At 32.2% G+C, this 20395-nt stretch overlaps 2 protein-coding genes across 9 annotated transcripts in view; one reads left to right on the forward strand and one right to left on the reverse strand.

Moving 5' to 3' along the window:
* LOC106468416 (Down syndrome cell adhesion molecule-like protein Dscam2) overlaps positions 1 to 20395 on the forward strand; it is a 247618-nt gene that overhangs the window by 197849 nt on the left and 29374 nt on the right. For 6 of the 8 annotated variants that reach the window (XM_022397090.1, XM_022397225.1, XM_022397340.1 and 3 more), the window contains 3 exons: positions 3338 to 3419; positions 8102 to 8216; positions 11394 to 13133. In XM_022397090.1, the coding sequence (XP_022252798.1) occupies positions 3338 to 3419; positions 8102 to 8214 (195 nt within the window). In that variant the 3' untranslated portion in view covers positions 8215 to 8216; positions 11394 to 13133. Of the gene's footprint in view, positions 1 to 3337; positions 3420 to 8101; positions 8217 to 11393; positions 13134 to 20395 lie in introns of those variants that run through there. The other 2 variants (XM_022397136.1, XM_022397176.1) reach the window with 1 other exon arrangement.
* LOC106468521 (putative thiamine transporter SLC35F3) overlaps positions 8168 to 20395 on the reverse strand; it is a 56719-nt gene continuing 44491 nt past the window's right edge. The window contains exon 7 of the mRNA XM_022397571.1: positions 8168 to 8290. Within this exon, the coding sequence (XP_022253279.1) occupies positions 8250 to 8290 (41 nt within the window). The 3' untranslated portion in view covers positions 8168 to 8249. The remainder of the gene's footprint in view (positions 8291 to 20395) is intronic.

A 20395-nucleotide genomic window follows, 5' to 3' on the forward strand; every position in this document is an offset into this window, starting at 1 on the left:
TTTTTTAGACAGCACTCAACTTATTCAGTTTTATTAACTAGTTATATATGGGAAACATCAGATGAACTTTGTAGATTCCACCAAGACGTGTGCTAATCTGTAAGATAAATAAGCTTAAACAATGTATACGAAAAACAGACTTACTTGGTGAATCAAGACTAAGGGTAGATACACGAAAAAATAAAAGTGTACTGTCTCGTCAAAACTTGCCCGAAATCATGCTGAAATGCCTAAAATGACCAGTGTTCCCCACTTATTTCCAAATAAATCACAACATTAAATAACCTTATTTTACAGGTGGGAGATATGTGATAAATGCATTTCATTCCATATCCCAATACATGCAATTAAGTCATATACAGAGTGTACATAATGTCAGTGTTCTTAATTCACAATACACGATTATCAAAATGCAATAATTTTATAATATCTTATACATAAATAATGCAGTTGTTGCATGTTGCATGCAAGTTTCTGCTATGCACAAATATAATTATTTTTCTCTCACAATTAAATAAACCACCAAAATGTTGCATGCAAGTTTCTGCTATGCACAAATATAATTATTTTTCTCTCACAATTAAATAAAACACCAAAATGTTGACTTTCATGGAGACGATTGGTCATATGTAAGACCTATATAGACTTCACCTCACTTGATCCAGTAAGAAAACCCCAGTAATCTGAATTTAAACAACATTGTAGAATCATGAAAATACTATAAACCATCCAGAGTAAAACAAGACAAACGGAATCAAACAAGCACCAATATATTAAATTTACTGACACTTTGAACGTTTTTACTGGTACATTCGCAAAAATGAGTTATCCATCTTTATCAGCTCAGGGTTAGTCTCCATATCCTCAGTATATACTATTATTATACGCCCACCAAATATTATTGACCTAACTTTAATTTATAATTTTTCATTTGTAAAACTTTTAGAATGTGTAAGTCAAAATAATTCAAAACAATTGTGACATACCTCCAAGAAGTGATATTTAAGTTTTTCCTACCTAATATCCTTTTTCTTTTTCACTTCAGGGCATAAGCAGAAGAAATCTTCAGATGTTAGTGTTGAACAAAAATACCATCAACTTTGAGCCTGAGTTTTTGTCTACTTGCAGTTGGGCAAAGAGTTTATGTTGTTGTTTTTTTTTTTCAATCCTTACACACTAACGTAAACCTGAAACTCAATTCTTAACTTCTTTTGTAATGCATGGTAACACTTGGAAACCAAATTTTCATATGCAATGATTACCTCAATGAAGCTCTTAAAGACCACCTCAAAACTCAACAAGAATAGCCCAAGCCCGCTGATACAATAATCACCTCTTTCCCTCCGAATTTAATTCACAAGTTAGGAAAACAAAATTATAATGTAATTCAGCAATGAAATATCATTCAAATCTCAATTAACAATTGTAAGATATGTTATGAGCAAAAGTAACAAAATATAAAACAAAATGTCCTATTTGTATATGGGAAACTTACAGTGGTGAACCAGATAGAACAATTAGCTTCAGAATTAAGAAAACCGAAACTAATAATTTTTACCTTCTAACTTAGTAAATTTCAATGACAAAGTAATTTCATGGTGGGGAATAAAGCAAGAAGGAAATCGGTATCATTAATTTTGAATTTCCATGGTGAACTTGTATGAAGTTTTCTTGAGTTTAGGCGGGAAATATTTCTGTAGAGAGTTTTTGAAGTGTGGCTATATAACAAACATTTTGTCTGCGTGTTATTTGGAGTTCTTCTTTTGAATGAGATCGATTCTAAGGCTAGAAGTTAAATATCTTGAGATAGATGACGGTTGTTAGATTAAACAGGAAGAATAACAAACTCCTTCACTAAAATACAGAAAATGACACACGACACACTTCCAATTACTCACAGTGAAACGGAGAGACAAGCACATAGGAGGGAATTTGATCACAGAACTTCATAAAAATGTATAAACTCACCGCCAAAAAAGCAAATAGACAAAATAGGACGTTTCAAACATGATGGTATTTTTGTTTAATCACTAATCTGAAGACTTCATTCACGTATACGCTTGCTGGAATTCTTCAGATCATGTAAACTGTTATCTTCCCGAAAGCAATAATATCTTATAAAGTATCTTCTTACGAAACGTCAACCTTTCTATCGTTATTCAGGAAATTAAAGAAGTGCTAGAAGATGATTTACCAACTCAAAATGTGAAGAACTACATTTCAAAGTAATGGTAAACTCGCACCAGCTAACAGATCGAATACTTCAACACTGCTGTTTCTTCCAAAGATCATACCTCCACCAAAATTATATTATAAACTCAAGATACAGAACAACAACACTCCAAATCTTTGTTATAGATCACAAAACTCAACCTTCAGCTGAAAATAAAATATAAAATCCACAACGGATGCTTCAACATCTGAACATTAAACCCAGACAAACATTCAAATAATAAAAAAACAAACCATATACAACTTTGTCAAATAGTTTGACTCTACGTTGTCGGGTAGGAAAACGACGAAGAAAATGCCAACTCCATGGACTGTCGCTGCTATTGGCCATCAAATTTGGTAAACATTCAATGAACTCCTGGAAAAAGTTACGAAAGACTATAGCATCAGATAAAGAGTTCGTTTGTTTTAGAGCAAAGCCACACTGGGGCTATCTGCTGTATCCACCGCGGATAATATAACTCCGGATTTTAGCAGTGTAAGTCTTAAACTTACCGATGTACCACCGAGGGGCAAAAAAAGTTCACAGGCGTTTACCAGTCTTATAAAAGCTGACAAATTTCCCAATAAACTACCTTAGGATTATTCCCTCAGTTTTCTCCTGCTCTAATTCCCAAATGAGACAAAATCAACATCCATGGTTATAAATCTAATCAAAATATTCTACTTTCAGCATTAGTTTATTCACTTTCTAGCGAGAGAAAGCGGATGGACAGAGATTATATAATTTCTTATCCCCCCCCTGTGGGTTCTACATAAAATTCCTACTATGACTTCGACCTGAAGATGGCCTCAGTGTAGGAGCCGAAACGTCGTTTCACTCTAGAAACAAGCTGGAGAAGTCCATTAAAATCAAACTTTACTTTGTTTACACTGTCTCAAATATCCTCGAAAGAAGATGTAAAGACTTTGTCAATAAAGAAAGGGCTAATTTATTGCCTTCGTCATGAAGTAAGCTTTTCTAAAGAAAAATGTTGAATGAAAAACAATTACATGTGATATAATACACCATACGTAAAAAATAAAGAAAAGAACACACCATAAATGTCAATGAGCTTAATTTAATTATTTTAAAATTTGTTTTATTTTATTTTATCTTCTTTAGCAAACAAGAAACGATGGTCCATATGCTACAATAAAAAGAAGTCCACCGAGACCTGTTTGTTATCTGCCTCCAATGAGCCAAGGTAAGTGCTTAAAATTATTAACGGTTATTCAGTATTAATACAATTCTATATACACCTATTGCCGGGCATGACCTAGCGATTAGCGTTCCGGATTGCGAAGGGTAGGGTCTATGGTTCACATCCTGTTGCCGCAAAAATCACGCTATGCCTGGAACTACTTGCTCAGTGTAGCCCAATAGTGGACAATAATAAACTAGTTGCCTTACACTTACCCTCATCATTTCCAAATTAATGATTGTTAGCGTAGATAGTCATTGTGTAGCATTGCTCGAAGATTCAAATAAACAAATATGTACACTTAGAGAAATTATTTTATAATTCGAGCTTTCTCTGGACATTCGAACAAAGGAATACAAATAAGTTAAAGTAATGAGAAAAAATACTTCAAATCTACTATAAGAACCATTGTACAAACATTTAATAATTCATTTTTGACCAAGATGAACCTATTGATTTGAATCATGTTTATATGACAAAGTGATAAAGCTACGTTAAATTTTTACATGATAAACAATGTTTCATATGAATGATTGTGTTTACTCAACTGCAGTTTAAATATCAATTTAGAAACAATGACTCAAGTCAAGTATATTCATTACTCTGCAAGAATTTTTAACATATTCGAATGTACATTATCTTCCGTTTAATGCCCACACATGCTCACCCTTTCAGCCATAGGGGCGTTATAATGTGACGGTCAAACCCATTATTCGTTGTTAAAAGAGTAGCCCAAGAGTTGGCGGTGGTTGGTGATGACTAGCTGCCTTCCCTCTAGTCTTACACTAAATTAAGTACGGCAAGCGCAGATAACCCTCGTGTAGCTTTGCTTGTCATTTTTTGCACAACCATCATTTAAGAAAACTACAAAAAACTTGTTATTTGCTGAATATACATCAGTATTTAGTAGCGTGATTTAAGCGCATTATTCTCAAAACCGTTTCTGTGACTGAACTATTCAACAACTTCTGTCATCGAATTATATGTACAGTACCAATCGAAACTGAATACATCTGCCAATACGAAAACCTGTGATCTCCAACAACTGATGACAGACAGGGAGAAAAAGATTGGGAAGATTTATTCAACAGTTTTCAGACTGTCCGGATTGACTGATTCCTTCAAAGTAGTCAGATTTCGACTACTTGAAACTAAGAGTATTATAGAAACTGATATACGTATATAACAGTTAACAATCAGTCTGAAAACTGAATATTTCTAATGTAGATGGACAGAATGGCTTCAGCGGTGTTTACTTAGAACTTTGAACAATGAATGACTCATTCCTAGTGAATCTCTTATCAAATTTTGTTTTATTTGTTTTACTTACATAAAATACAAGAGGCACTTCTTCCTTATGTTGTTCCGATTGAAGGCTGTGAAATAATGACTGGTGTGAGATTAACATTTTCGTATCAGGGAATTCGTTATTTGGTTTTAAGAGCAAATAAGATCCGGAGTAAATCTGCTAAATTTCCATTTTGATTTACAAAGACTTTTCCAAGATCATAATGCAACATTTTACCGTACTGGTATGTTCGAATCTGGTTCGAATGGCATGACAGTAACTTTAATAATCTTTCTTGGTCAGTAAAGCTACGGAATATTATTCTGATTGTGAAACGTTTGGAGACACTTAAGTGCCGCATTCATCATTGTAATTCAATGAAAATATATATGAACCAATAGCAGACCATACTTTTCAACCAATAGGATAAGATCTAAGAAGATGCTTTCTGGCTTCTTGTACAGTACATTCCAAACAAATTGCAGAATATTATTGATGAGAAATGTAGTCAAAACTGATATTAAATGGTGTACCTAAAAATGGCTAGTCAGAGTAGGAATTTATGGTACAGTATATGTGCTAATGTCTGTAAACGTTATAGAAAAGAAATGACGTATTTATAACAGTGGTTTCCAAACCTTTTTCCGCGGATTACTTGTTTTTGGTTTTATCTTGGCAGACCTCTATTGGGTCTATACGCTACGCTGTCGCTTTCTTTCTTTAATACCCTTTGTAGCAGCTTCATAGAAGAGTGCAAGTACTCAAACTTTGAATGAGTGAGATCCACAAACGTCTGAGTAGCATAAAGAAGGTGGCATGTATAAGATTAGGTGGTTCAGTTGTTCACAGATACCTGAAGAATTGGTGTCTCATTTAGAAGACATTCCACATGTTACAGAGGCAGACAATGACAACATTTAGGACCAGGTTTATGATTTTAAGAGTGATGAGTCTGTATTTTCAGATGCAGACGAAGAGTACTGAGTGAACTATGAGTAAACTGGGAGCGAATAAACATTTGATTTTACAAATATATATATAATTTGTGTTTTTTAAGAGATGTGAAGTCAAATAGGATAGTCCACGATCTTTTTTATTAATGTGAGCAATGGCTTAAGCACTGATAGGTGAGATTTGCACTATTTCATTCTTTGCTTTAATCATACTGCTTTATTGAATACGTTGGAATGTAATAAAGATACTGAATGGTTAATATTGAATGATTGTTTCATTCCATAATAATTGTAAATGACATTCTTTTGAAATCAGTAAACAAATGATTATTTAGAGGAAGACCACAAAACAAGGCTGTACTAAAAAACAGCCACTGCTGCCTTGGAAGTAGGTTTGGCATTTTTTCCATAAAATGAAAGCTATATTACATAGAGCTGTAAATAATATCTCATTTTAATAGCAAACGATAGGGCTTTACAATGAATAGTCATTTAATACCCCCATCGAAAACATTTTTAGAGAAAATGATTATCAATAATTTTGTGAAATTAAAAAAATATATATCCCGAAAGCGAGACATAAAAATGAGATTTAACACTACCATAATACCCAAATGATTTGATTGCAAGTTAATTTATTTTGAAGCTATTCATTGTACCTTTGAGAAAAAAGTATCTTTTATATTATATCTACAAACGTTTTTTGAGTTTTTAGTGTTAGAAGAGAAATGGGTATTTATCAGACGAATTTGGATTGTATTGACGGTACCCTACTTCAAAGTCAAAATTGAAGTCTTTTCACCCATCGGGTGCACTTAATACTTGCAGACTTGAATTCGGTAGACAATTGTACATAAGAAAAATGTAATTAAGCTTTTGGTTGGAGTCGGTAGGTTAAATTTTCGTACTCCGGGTTTATATCCATCGAGTCCATTTCATATCAGTACGCTCTATATCCTTTGAATAAGCGCATGTGTAACAGCATTATACATTTCATAATAATATGTAGACGTAGGTTCAATAAAAATATTATTGCTGATGTAGATAAACAAATATTAGACATTCACATTTCTGTCTCATACATAGGACTATTTAGGTGCTTTCAATTTACACTGTTATAGATATTCCGAAATTTTTGCAACTAACCTAATCTTGCAGGAACGTTTTCAAGGCAGTCTAAGATTTCTAAATGAGGTATTTATTCAATTTACCGTCACAAAAGTGAATTGTGTGTAAATATTCCACAAAGCTACAGCTATCTGTAATAATGATATATTGCAAAATAATTGCGTTATTGATGGATATTTAGTTCTGCTTACACATATCAGATGTCAAATATGGAGCCATTACGTATTTTGTTAGGTTTAAGACTTACAATCTTGTTGTTCCTAAGGTTTTAGCCGTACAGAACCAGAGAATAGCATAGTATTACAAATGATGTCACCACCAGCCTTTTGTCCACGTTAGCATCTCTTGGGATTCGATCTCTCGCTCATTGCTGTGACTATTAATGTTTTTTCTTACAAGACAAGTTAAAAGGCCATCTGGCTTTAAGCCATTAAAACTACTTAAATGACCAAGTCATATTAATAGTGCTCTTTGTTAAGTATGTTTAAACCGAAGCAATTTAACGTTAAAGGAGTTAACATAGTAAAAGATCTGTTGTTAGCTTTAAAACTATTATGTAGTTTTGAGAGTTTAAACTTATATATGATATATTTGTCATTTATATTAGCTTACTGTAGAAATATTCAATATTTAAATACCCTGAAAATGGAAACGTCTAAGAAAAGTGGAACAAACAACTAAAATCATATAAACGCTGAATTTTCTCAACTATAAATTTTTCTAAAAATATTTCAATAATTAATTGTTACTACAATGATTTTGCTAATTTATCAGAAAAATAACTGCATTCATTTCATTGCAATAAAATGTTGATTTTATATAATCACGTATTGGACTTGTTTATTTCTATGGATAAGATACCAGCTCTGAAACTTGTTTATTTTTATGGATAAGATACCAGCTCTGAAACTTGTTTATTTTTATGGATAAGATACCAGCTCTGAACTTGTTTATTTTTATGGATAAGATACCAGCTCTGAAACTTGTTTAGTTTTATGGATAAGATACCAGCTCTGAAACTTGTTTATTTTTATGCGAATAAGATACCAGCTCTGATACTTGTTTAGTTTTCGAAATTTGAAAAATAGATGAATATTTTCAGGAACATAATATAACTTTTAAATTTTTAAATTTTACATAACTTATAATAATGTATTGATATATTGACTATGGCCTGGCTACTTAGTAGTTTAACTTACCCTTATACTATTTTACTCGGACAGAGTATTTTAATGTCATATTTTGTTCCCATTATTCCCTAGATATATAAAAAAGTTTTACATTTTTAGAAACCCTCTGCTACAATCTAATTGCAGATGTTAAGCTAAGATCAGCACAACAGGTCATCTCTCCAGAAAGATCGGGTCCGTGTTGTCAATCCGCCTCTAGTCCATCTGGCTCCAGTGGAGAGAGGCCAAGTAGCATGTGAAGGTACGTAATGCAATGCTTGTAAACATGGGCCTTTCATTCTGTCGCCTTATATAAAGATGACTTGGAGCCTTCATCTATATTGTAAACATCAGTTTTGTTGATAAATAAAGAACAAAACGAAGCTATATCTTTTACACTTTTAAGTTTATAATTTTTCATTCACTACAATTTGCTTAGCAAACTCATCAAAAAAAACTAGATCGCTAGGTGACATTTCATAACAAAATATCTTTCTCATACAATTATTTTCCGAGCACTTTCGACTTACAGACCTATTATCGATTTACAAAAAAAAATCAATCGGATACAAACCAAAATTTCTGCATACTAAAAAAACTGTCAAAAAGCTGCTAATCATCATAAACAGCTTTAAAACTAAAACTCGTTGAATATAAAAATGCAAATTACAAAAACTAATTTTCAGATAGTTGTAATCAGCACTAGCATATGGTAATAAAAGATTAATAGAAGTGGCAAATTTATTAAAGAGCAAAAAGCATTCAAAATTTAACACCTAATTTTATAAATAAAACCAAGATCAACGTTTAAAATGCGCAATAAAATTTTATTTGGCCAACAGTCAAAATTAAAAAGACTCTACACGTTTCAATACCTTTACGTTACCATCATCAGCAGTGAAAATCTACATGACAAGGGGGTAATTTTATAAAGAAAAGATTTAGCTCATTGTAATCTATGAGGGTGGTATGGGTATTGTACATAAGAATCAGTATTTCTTTACAAAATTGTGCGATATCACCAACTAACCCTTCATCTCTATTTAACAAGGAATCATTTTACCGCACAAAATTTATATTTATTCTCTAATATTCAATTCACTTTGCATTGTATTGAATGACCTGTTTCAACAATGTGTTCAGCAAGAAGAGAAATTAGCATTTTTTTTGTTACGTACACAACCTATATATTCATTAAGACGATATTTCAAAGTATATTTAGTTTGAGCAATATATTTTTGTTGCATTCACACCTAATTTGATATATACATTTTTTTCTCTAAAATATGCTAAGAATTATTGTTTTTATTTTGTTAAATGGTTTAAAAATAGGAATATTATTATTTTGTCTGAATACATTATCGACTTGGCTAGTTATACCTTGTATATATGGTAATATTACTATACTGTTAATTTTTCAGAAAATATATGATATGATCTTTGATGTGGCGACATGGAGACTGTATATGGTTTCCAATAAACAGTTGTGGAAATAGTTCCATTATTAGTTCTTTTAACAAATACGTATGAAAAAAGTAAACAATTATCTTGTTCAATCTCATACGTAAACTGAACAGATTTAGAAGGATCAACATTGTTTAGATAATCAACAAATGTTTTAAATCAATATCTCCATGCCGCCAAACCAAGAACGTGTCATCAACAAATCTAATCCAACAACCAGGTTTTAAAAAAGCATTATCAAGAGCAATACGTTCGAAACTTTCTTATAATAGTTTGTTATTTATATTGGAATTAAAGCGTTTTAATAAGCTTTTTTAATTACTGCATTTTGTCATCACAAAAATTTTATTGTGCATTTTAACAGTGATCTTGTTTTCATTTTTTAAGTTTGTTGCACAAGTTGCCGTAAGTGAATCTTTGTAACACGTAATAACTAACCTTAGATAAAAGGACTTTTCTTTACCTCCCACTATCAGAACTGTTACAAATTACATGAGCATCATTTTGATTTCACCTAACGTGAATACTATCATTTTTTTGCTGTTCTTATAAGCCAAAAGTTAATATAATTTTAGGAGGTAAGAAAGCCATGAAAAAAATTAGACAGAGCTGTTTTATACTAATAAATCAGTCAGCATACTTCAGCAAGACCTGAGAAAAAGAAACTGAAAACAGAAAAGGTTCAAGTAAAAACGTTACTGCTGACGTAGAAAATCAATCATATTACAAAAATATAAAAACACTCAAAAGACAGTACAAGGTTGTTAAAGTACCAAAATTCCATTTTCATCATATCTGAGCTTTCTTAAGATTACACATCGACCCAGTCACCAAGGTCACGCGAATTCTCAAATTTCTTTTACCGGTTCTCTCCTCGTAAATACACGATCAGTTATAGCTGGTCTCGAGAACACTCCTGTATGAACTAATGATTATTATCCAGCTTTTATTTACATATCTTCAATCATCTTTAGTGAATAGACTCTCCTTACAACTGCCGGAGAGCAGAAAAAAAGAACTTCTGTCCCCCTATTTCACTAATTCTATTTTGGAGCGAATAAGTCTAGGTACGAATACTCCATACTTTAAATTATAATATTTCTATTATAAACAAATAGAAGGCTAAGCTATAACCATAGGTTTGTATAGTTTATTCACAGACACTGACAATTCAAGAAACTTCAAAGAGGAATGCAGCACAATTATAATCTTTTCGTTATATGTTTCATCCTTTCTAGGTAACAAATGTTTCTCCTGGAGCTTCAAGGCCAAACACGCCAATGTTAAATATACTTCAGAACATAAAATAACAGAATATTTTATTCATGCAAGCAAAAATTAATTGTCAAAAGTCCTTTATTTTAACCAGAATTTCTATAATTTCAGAATATGTACATGAAATTTAAATTTCTATTCATACCGGCTAAATACTTTGCATCGTGAAACAACCATAATATTAATTAAAATCAAAGAAGTAATGGGTGAAGCATCATATAATTCAAGAGATGTATATCTAAGAGATATCTTCAAATTATAGTTAGAAAACTAGACAAGTTTAATGTGTAGAGAAAGTTGAGGAGGGCAATGTCGTTTTTTGATACTTTTTTATTTTTTTGCGTAACATATTCGTTGGTGAAAGAGTAGCCCAAGAGTTGGCGGTGGGTGGTGATGACTAGCTGCTTCTCCTCTAGTCTTACACTACTAAATTAGGGACGGCTAGCGCAAATAGCTCTCGTGTAGCTTTGCGCGAAATTCAAAACAAACAAACAAATCTATCACAATTCATTATGCATGCCATTTTTGTCTAGAATATCCATGTAAATTTACTATCGAATACTGGATAGAAATCATCTCTACTCAAAGTGTTCCAATGCAGAACAAGATGCTTATATTTTGTAAACTATACTTTTGTTATAGTTCTCGTCTGAGAAGATGCAAAGCTGCCATTAGATCTAACCAAAATTTTATTTTCCAGTTGCTGTTACCATGGGTCTTCCTCTATTTTCCTTACACGGCGTCAGAATTTTGTTCCTATTCCCTAGTGTGATTGTCTTCCTGAGTTCCTCAGTACAGAAACAAGACTAAGTACTTACATCTCTCCGTCCTTATCTTTTGAGAAATCCTTGAATTTTGTTTTCTCCATATGTTAATCAAAAACTCTCCAGTGGAAAAAAGTTACAAAATATTAATGGTTGCATTCCTGACGTAATGTGTAAAACCTTTAAAAATTATAAACAATCATAGCACCAGTTTCATTATTAGCCATCAAAAAGAGTTATATTTTATTGTTCTTATTTCATTCTCGTCTTTAATTCTTTCTTTTTTGTCTCAAACAATCATGCATTTATTTGCAATATAAAAACTCATTTAATCATTTTAAATAATAAGTGTCTATTGCAAGATTTTTTATCTGGTTGCATCTCACTCTAAGTAGCTTGAGAGTTGGACAGATAGAAACTCTCTTGTGCAATGACAGTAAAAAAACTCCACTTTAATTTTAATGGCTTAAGAAAGTATTGTGAAGTAAATTTTGATAAATTCAGTTAACTTACTTTACTATTCATGAGAGGAAAAGTCGCATCCTAGATTTTAAAAGTTGTCAGATTTTGTACATAGATTAATATAAATACAAATAACGTGTACAAATCTTGGTACGAATGTACCTTGAACCAGAAAGACGATAATTTAGCCTCTGCTTTAACAAAGTATTTATATTAATTTGTTTTGCTATTATTTTTCAACAAATGGAGGAGCTATAGAGCTTGATAGTGTAGCAGATGTTTCAGGTTCTTCTATATAAGTTTGAGATTAAAACTCACGAAAACCACTGAAAATAATAGGAATCACCACATAACGATAGGCAGTTATCTTAATATCAATAAATACATAAAAGCACAAAGCGCAACCAAACACAGTAACTATTCTTGATGTTTGTAATATGGAAATCAAAAGTCCGGCGAACAATTATCAAAGTCAGAACACACACAAAAAAACAGAATTTTGGTTTCAGGTGCGTCAAAGATTTCACTCAAACATTAGATGTTTATTAACGGTACAATTATTTAAGAAGTAAATTAAAGCAGCCAAAATTTAGTAATTATTTTTTTCCTTACATACGTATATGTATATATATAAGAAAAGGTATGTGATGACAGTTGTGTAAAACGTTAACTGCGTCAGGAAAAATGTTTTAAAGGCGTGATAAGTCACAACAGACACCAGACTTAGAGTAAATCTGACGTAGAATCTAAGAAAAGATAATGAATGTGTTAAAAGATAAGATTGTAAGTGAGGTAAAGGTTTTCCACAAACAAGAAGCTTTCCATCATTTTATATGCCCTCTACCTATAGATCATTTTTCCATTTACTGCAAGAGTATGTCTTAGAACTTTAAAGTGAGTTGTTTATCTTTTATCGATGTTTCTGGAGACTTACCATCTAAAATTTACATGTTGGACAATAGTGGACGGACCTGAGTTGCAAATCAGAGATGCCACTATTAAGTAAAAATAAGAATGATATCCTGAAGCTTGTATTCTTTTTATACCAAGTTTTCATGATCTTAAAACTATAGTTTAACTAAGTTGTTTTACTACAGCTGAAAATTAAACTTGGATATTTAACCACTAACAACTGTTGATCTAGAAAAAGTAAACATAAACTTTTAAATTATTGGTATTCGTAATTTTTGTAGTTTTACAATTTAATTGCCGTACTCTGCAATGTTGTTGTTTCTTTATATATATGTACATATTCTGTTAAAATATTTTCTAATTATAAAATCTTCCTTAATAGCAAGGAGAAAATTTCACGCTATGTATTATTATTATTTTTTAATATTGTTTATGGAAAGCTTTTGATGTCGCACAACACCTAATGACAAGTATAACACAAACACGGCCATTTTATATAATCTTGTAATCAGGTGAAATTTCTTTTATGCTGTTATCCTTTGTATTGCAAGTAATCAATCGTGTGCCTTTCACCAGTTCATCCCGATTTTTGTTGGATTGTTCTATGTAACCGTCACTAGATGGGGCTTGGCTCACAGTCGATGTATAAATAAAGCACATCCTGTGTATATGTACATATAAATATAAAGAGTGATATTTGAGAGAGAGAAAAACAGTATTGCGTATTCTTAATTCATTACATTATTCTAACTATTATTTTATATTTATCTATTTAGAATAGCCTTCTTGATTGTAACGGAATGACATGCGTAAGCCAGAGCAATTACCTGTCACCGTAGATACGAGTCATGACACCAAAGGCGACATATTTAACATATATTTATTTAGTTGACAGCAACTTTCTCACCACTCTCCCATAATGCAAAGTCGCTACATATGGACTCACGGTTGTAGGAATATGTCATAGTCCTTTTACAGAATTTTTACATAGTGGAATTGTTAAATAAAGAAGATCCAAAGAACAGAAAATGTTAAAAGATGGAAGCCTTCAGTGTTCTCTATAGGACCAGATCAGCTCTCACAACAGAGCGTTTATGTCAAAAAGTGTTCAGAAACCATACCACAAAATTAATCTAAAGCAACGCCCTCGTCTATAAAGTGAAGATTATCGCTATGAAAATCTCCATAACCCCCAAATCTCCACTCAGATGAAGTTGGCATATCTTCAAAATAATAAATAAGTATTACAAATAGGCTAAAGCTCACAAAATAAACTGGAATCATAACAATTTCATTTGCTCATATATATTTTAGGTCCCCCAGTGTAAATTAAACAAACTTTTGGGCTTTTTGGTCTCTTTATATGTGATCTTGAAATCTAAAATTCACGTACAGTGGAGGGCTTGCGGAAAGTTTGTCAGAATGTAAGTTTAAACGACTTAAGCATCCTTCGTAGAATCTTCTTATAATAGAAATTACAAGTCAGCCAAACGTTCATAAACAAAGCCACTAGAGTGAGCAACAGAGAACCTGAAACATTGCTCTTATAAAGTGTGATTAACACTCAGTAATCACATTATCAAGGTATCTCGCCATGCTTCATAACTTCATGTTAGCAGCTTTCACTGGGGAAACATTTATGGGCCAACTTTCTTTGAAAAACAAATCAGAAATTATAATTATTTGTAAGTCACGTTAATTTGTTATCAAAATATTGACGTATAAGTTATTAGCACTTGATATAAATTAACTTTACAAATTATGATAATTTTATATATAAAATTATGAAAGCAAAAGTTTTTTTTTTCAACTTTTGATTATTTATTTTGGCAGATTAAAATCGTTTCATGTTATTTTGTTAAAATTCGTGCAAAGCTACCGAGGGACTATATGCGCTAGTCCTAACTAATATGGAAGTGATAGACTGGAGGAAAGGCAACTAGTTAACACAATACATCGCCAACTCTTTAGGTATTCTGATTTGTGTTATTTATTTTTAGGTAGCGTGGCGCGAACCATAAAACCTCAGATACATAGTCCGGCACGCCAATCGTGCTTGCCTTCCCCCATAATAAGTAGTTCCATCAGAAGCTATGACATCACGAAAGAACTTTCTAAAACCAGTTTGGTAAAACGTTGGGACTTTAGAACCTCAAAAAAATGACTTTTATTATTAAAGCAAAGCAATCAAATTTTAAATATTTACAGTTTTGTTTAAAGATAAAACAAGTAATATGGGTTTTTAAGCCTTTTTAGTTTTTCAGTTAAACCTAGCGAAACGTAGTGTTTTTCATCGTTAGGCGGATACAATTGAATGATGGAACGAAACCGTTACGTGATATAGTGTCAAGAGCAATACTACATCGCTTGGCAACAGTGTAAGAATAAATCAAATACGAGTGTTAAATAGAGGAAAAATTAAAATAAATGTAATTTTACCCCTCAATACTGATTAACGTTTTTGGTTTTTATTAACTTCCAAAAAAAAACAAAAGAGTGTAATTTTGAGTCATGTGCTCAAACACAAGGGAAGGGTCTTTTAAATGTCATTTTAATTATGTAATCACTTGTCTATCGGCTTCTCTAAACAAATAATTACTACTAAAGTTTATTCATTTATCGAAAACTCTGAATCTTTCATCACAAAACTAAAATTTCCAGACCTGGGTGTCTTTGTGGTCAGCTATGACGTAAAAAAATCTATTCACAAAAGTGCATATGAAGAATCACTTCTATATGTTCTGGAATATTTTCAAAATGATCACAACCCTAAATATTTCTTAGATGTTGGCCCGGCATGGCTAGATGGTTAAGGCACTCGACTCGCAATCTGAGGGTCACAGGTTCGAATCCCCGTCACACCAAACATGCTCGCCCTTTCAGCCGTAGGGCGTTATAATGTGACGGTCAATCTCACTATTCGTTGGTAAAAGAATAGCTCAAGAGTTGGCGGTGGGTGGTGATGACTAGCTGCATTCCCTCTAGTCGTACACTGCTAAATTAGGGACGGATATCACAGATAGCCGTCGTGTAGCTTTGCGCGAAATTAAAAACAAACAAACAATCTTAGATGTTTCCATCATCAAAGATTTTTTTACATTTTCCGCTTCTCGTAAACAATTTTTCTATTTTAGAATGTTCATTATGAATAGATCAACTGTGAAAGAATGGGAAATACTGTTTCATCTGTTTTAGCTAATTTATTCATGGTCAGAATTGAATAAATTGACATCTCCACCTCACTCAATCCTCCTATCTTCTGGATCCGTTATGAAGAGTAATTGTCGTGGAAAATTACTATATGGATTGTTTTCTTTCTCATTTGAATGCACTCCACCCTAGCATCATGTTTACATTTGAGAATGAAATCGATTGAAAAATTTACTTTTTAAAATGTTTCGATTGAAAATAAAGTGAAAGTGTGTTTCGTACCATTGTCTTTCATAAAGACACACATTAGGGAGTTTATATTCATTAAACTTCTTTCCATGATCGCATACACAAATAGGGATCATCAAGGACCTCTTTAAAACAGATAAAAATATTTGCTCCTCTCATCAGAGATAAATGTTTAAAATCACAAATTAAATTGCAAAACACATTGTCGTCCCTAGAAAATGAATCACAATCTGAAGATACAATGAACGATTAAAAAAATCATAATTTTTTTATTGTTTTATACCATATATCCCTAGGCTTTTACATGCTATCCAGAAAACTTGATTATAAGCAACTGAAGAATACAATATGGATTTCGATGTGAAAGTTTCCTTCATACCAGAAAGAAAACTAGGTGAACTTGTATAGTAAAAATTTGTTGACAAAAACAGTTCAGGATCCTGGTATCAAATTACATATAAAGACTGTGGTAATTCTTATATTGGAGAAACCGGTCGACAAGCGTCTACAATATCAAAAGAACATCATTAATAACCCCTTCCCTTATCTTTAAGCACATGTCTCAGAATAAGAACTCTTTTTTTTTCAGGAATTAAAAGTCATAAGCAGAGAAAATAATATAAATAGAAGAAAAATTAAAGAATGCATCTTTATTAAAAAACAAACCTAGCATTAACCAGTACTCAGCTGTAAAATTATATTTATATTGAATTTTCACGTATATAAAATGTTATTTCTTTTATTTTATTTTGTTATCTAGCAATGTAATATCACTCTTTATAAGTAACGATTTCGTTCCATCATTAATTTGTATCCACTTGACCATGCTAGTTAAAGGTAGCGAAACTTAGTGTTTTTCTGAAAACTAACAAGGTTTTAGGAACATATTACTTACCTCATCCGTAAACAAAACTTTTATTTTGATGTTATAAGGTCTTCCTTTAATTCAATTCAGTTTTACATATTTATTTCTGTTTTTATAGCATGTCATTATACATGTAACTTAAAAGCTGTGAGTATTGAGCGAAAGTATACAGAAGTACACATAAAATTAAGCATCAGATCACCAAAACGACAATATCTTGATACGGTTCAAAGAAAAAAATAGAATATTAATCTCTAACTATTATTTCACAAACTTCTGGATCGATTGTCACCAAGCTTAGCATGTACCCATAGAGCTCCCAAAGGAGCAGCATAGGTCAGCGCTTGGATCTGATCCTCTATATTACCCCCTAGGGGATCTATTTCCTCCCCGTGCGTTGAAATTCTATGCTAGCTAACTTGTAACACATGAATATGATGATATAGAAACGTGGTTTAATTGTCACCCAGAGGTTAAAGTCGCAAAATATTTGGTGGTATCCCACCGATTTGAACCCGAATTGTAAGGGTTTGAATCCAGAGCTTTACCACAGAACCAGCCCAAAATGAACCACTAGTGAGAAAAAATTTTGAATATAAAGGTGTTTTCCTTTCTATTTCTTTATATTTTACTAGAAAATTACTTTGAAAATTTACTGCAAAACTTGAAAGTAAAACAACATTCGCTTAGTGGATCTATTTTGAACACGACGTGAAAAAGTAAATCAAAATAGATGTACAACTTCGAAACTAAATCTCTTTTACCTATCATTAGATTGTCTATTGTTTGTTTGTTTGAAGTTAAGCACAAAGCTACACAAAGGGCTATCTGTGCTCTGCCCATCACGGGTATCGAAACCCGGTTTCTAGCGTTGTAAGTCCGCAAAATTACGGCTGTGCCACTGGGGGCTAGATTGTCTATAAGGAGTCCAAATGATAAGAGAAGCGTATTCTGCCTCACTTTAACAGAATGTAGGTAAAGTTTTTGCTTCATGAAAGCAGAAAATATTATTTAACTTTAGTTTCAAAAATACTGACTAAAAATTATCAATAAAAACTTCGGGGGAACCCGACATCTGTGTCTTACGATAGCTGAATATCGTAAAAATCAATACTAGGTCTGACAAAATGTTCATTTTCATATACTTGAAATTCGGTTTTAAAAATCCGTGTTATATAAATATACAGTTGCGCTATCTTACAAATTGTCAAATATTAACAGTAACACTCTGTGATTTGTCCCCTAATTGGAATAATAAATATTGTACCTAGAACTTGATGTTATCTTAGATGGATGCAAGTCACTCTGTTTAACTGTGATGATTTCACTTATGTTATATATTTCAAGAAAACCATCAATGAATTGGAATACTGTAAGCGAAAAAAAAATCAAATTAATACAGTGTTTAGATTCTAACACAAAAACATCATTAATATTCCTATTATGTAGGATGTACAAAGTGTAGTGCAATAATTCAATTTATTGTCCAACATTTCACATTTTTAAGCTTCTTTGGGAGCATTCTACAACGTATACGTTTTAGAATAAACTCAAAGGTATCTATGATAGATTAGAAACTCTAACACATTTAATCATGAGTTAAAATTTAATGAACGTGGACATGTAAATGGATATATGCCAATAACACCACAATATATAATTTAGCATTATAGTTAATTTTTTTGATAATAATATAAGGAAAAATATCGCTAAATAAAGAACTATGTAGGGTTGGCTGCTAAAATCGAAGAAAGAAACCAAACAAGATAGGGATAGAAGTGGACATATCACTTGATCCGGCTAATGATCACACAGCAGACTAAACTATCTCGACTTTACATGGATAATAAAATTCTTACATTACTGGCCTACGCACTTTGTCTATGGAAAGCTAGGTGTCAGAACATGAGATTTCCTTTAGTTAGCTTTACAATACTACTTTTATGACTATTTTACAATAGAGTAACATTTTACGATTGGAAATTCTACTTCTATTTGTTTTGCCAGTGAGGAAGCAAGTAATTTAGGTATGCTATTATCATGTTACGTCGAGACAGCTTAGTCTGCTATATAATCATTAGCCGATCAAGTGATATATCCAATTCCATCCCTATCTTTTTAGTTCCTTTTCTTCAAGTTCAGTAGCCAGTTCTGTATAGATGTTTTATTTAGCGATCATTTTTTCCTTATACTTACTTGTTTAAATTTTTAATAAAATGACGTACCTGGTTATTAGATTATATATAGTGTTCTAAAGCTTTATAAATTTTGCATAGAATAATAATAAAATAGGCAGTCAAAGTTCGTGAAGACTGGTATGCAATATCAAGTGATGATAAAATTATAGATACTGCTAGAACTAGGTAGGCGCTAAGCATGATGAATGAAAATAAGAAATCTCGGTTTTGGTTATTCACCGGTTTTCGGCTTTAGGGTGCTCTGGATAACTGAAAAGCGGCATACACACCGGAGGTAGAACGACTATGCTAAATATCTAGCTTCTGATGACCTGTAGAGAAGAAAATCCAGATTACCTTTGTATTGCTTTCATACAGGCGCCCATGCCATCCCTACATAGAGCGTGTTAGCACACTCTCAGATATGTGTATACAACTAGAGTAAAGGAGTCTTCGTTCGTAACTTTACGAAAAAACATTTTGTTCTTAGTACAGCATGTTGCTGTAATTTCATTTCCATTTTTTGTGTGTGTTCTATTCTAAGTATATAGAGATGATGCATTATTCTTATAAAGAATTGTTTGTTCCTTATTAGGCATAGAATATATGCATTTTTAAAGTTGCTTAACTACATGAATATTTATTACACCAGAATGTTTAAACTATAGAGTATACGTTTTCCCATTAACCTTCTTTATGAAGTTTTCCCATATTCCTTAGATGTTTACGTATTGTTTCACGAGAGACATGCAATGTCAGGGCCATTTCACGAGTGTTGCCTTGGGTTAGACTCAACAAGAGTTTTCAGAACATCAATGTCAATTCCAAAATGTCGGCCCCTGCCATCACAGTTTTTAAGGCTAAAGTTACCTGAACGAAATTTGCTGAACCATTGTTGACACTTACGAACATTCAAAACATTTCCATAAACTTCTTTGATATTCTTTGTGGCTACAGAGGCATTGTTTCCCTACTTGTATTCAAACAGCATTACATGCCAAATGTATATCTCGTCGTGTGCCATCACTATAAGGGATTAGAGTATATTAAAGTTTACACATTATATAAGCTACACTAATGTGACGTTCAGGCAATTCATTCAACTATTATACACAGTAGCGTA

The sequence above is a fragment of the Limulus polyphemus genome, unplaced genomic scaffold, assembly GCF_000517525.1.
Source record: "Limulus polyphemus unplaced genomic scaffold, Limulus_polyphemus-2.1.2 Scaffold3, whole genome shotgun sequence".
NCBI lineage: Eukaryota > Metazoa > Arthropoda > Merostomata > Xiphosura > Limulidae > Limulus > Limulus polyphemus.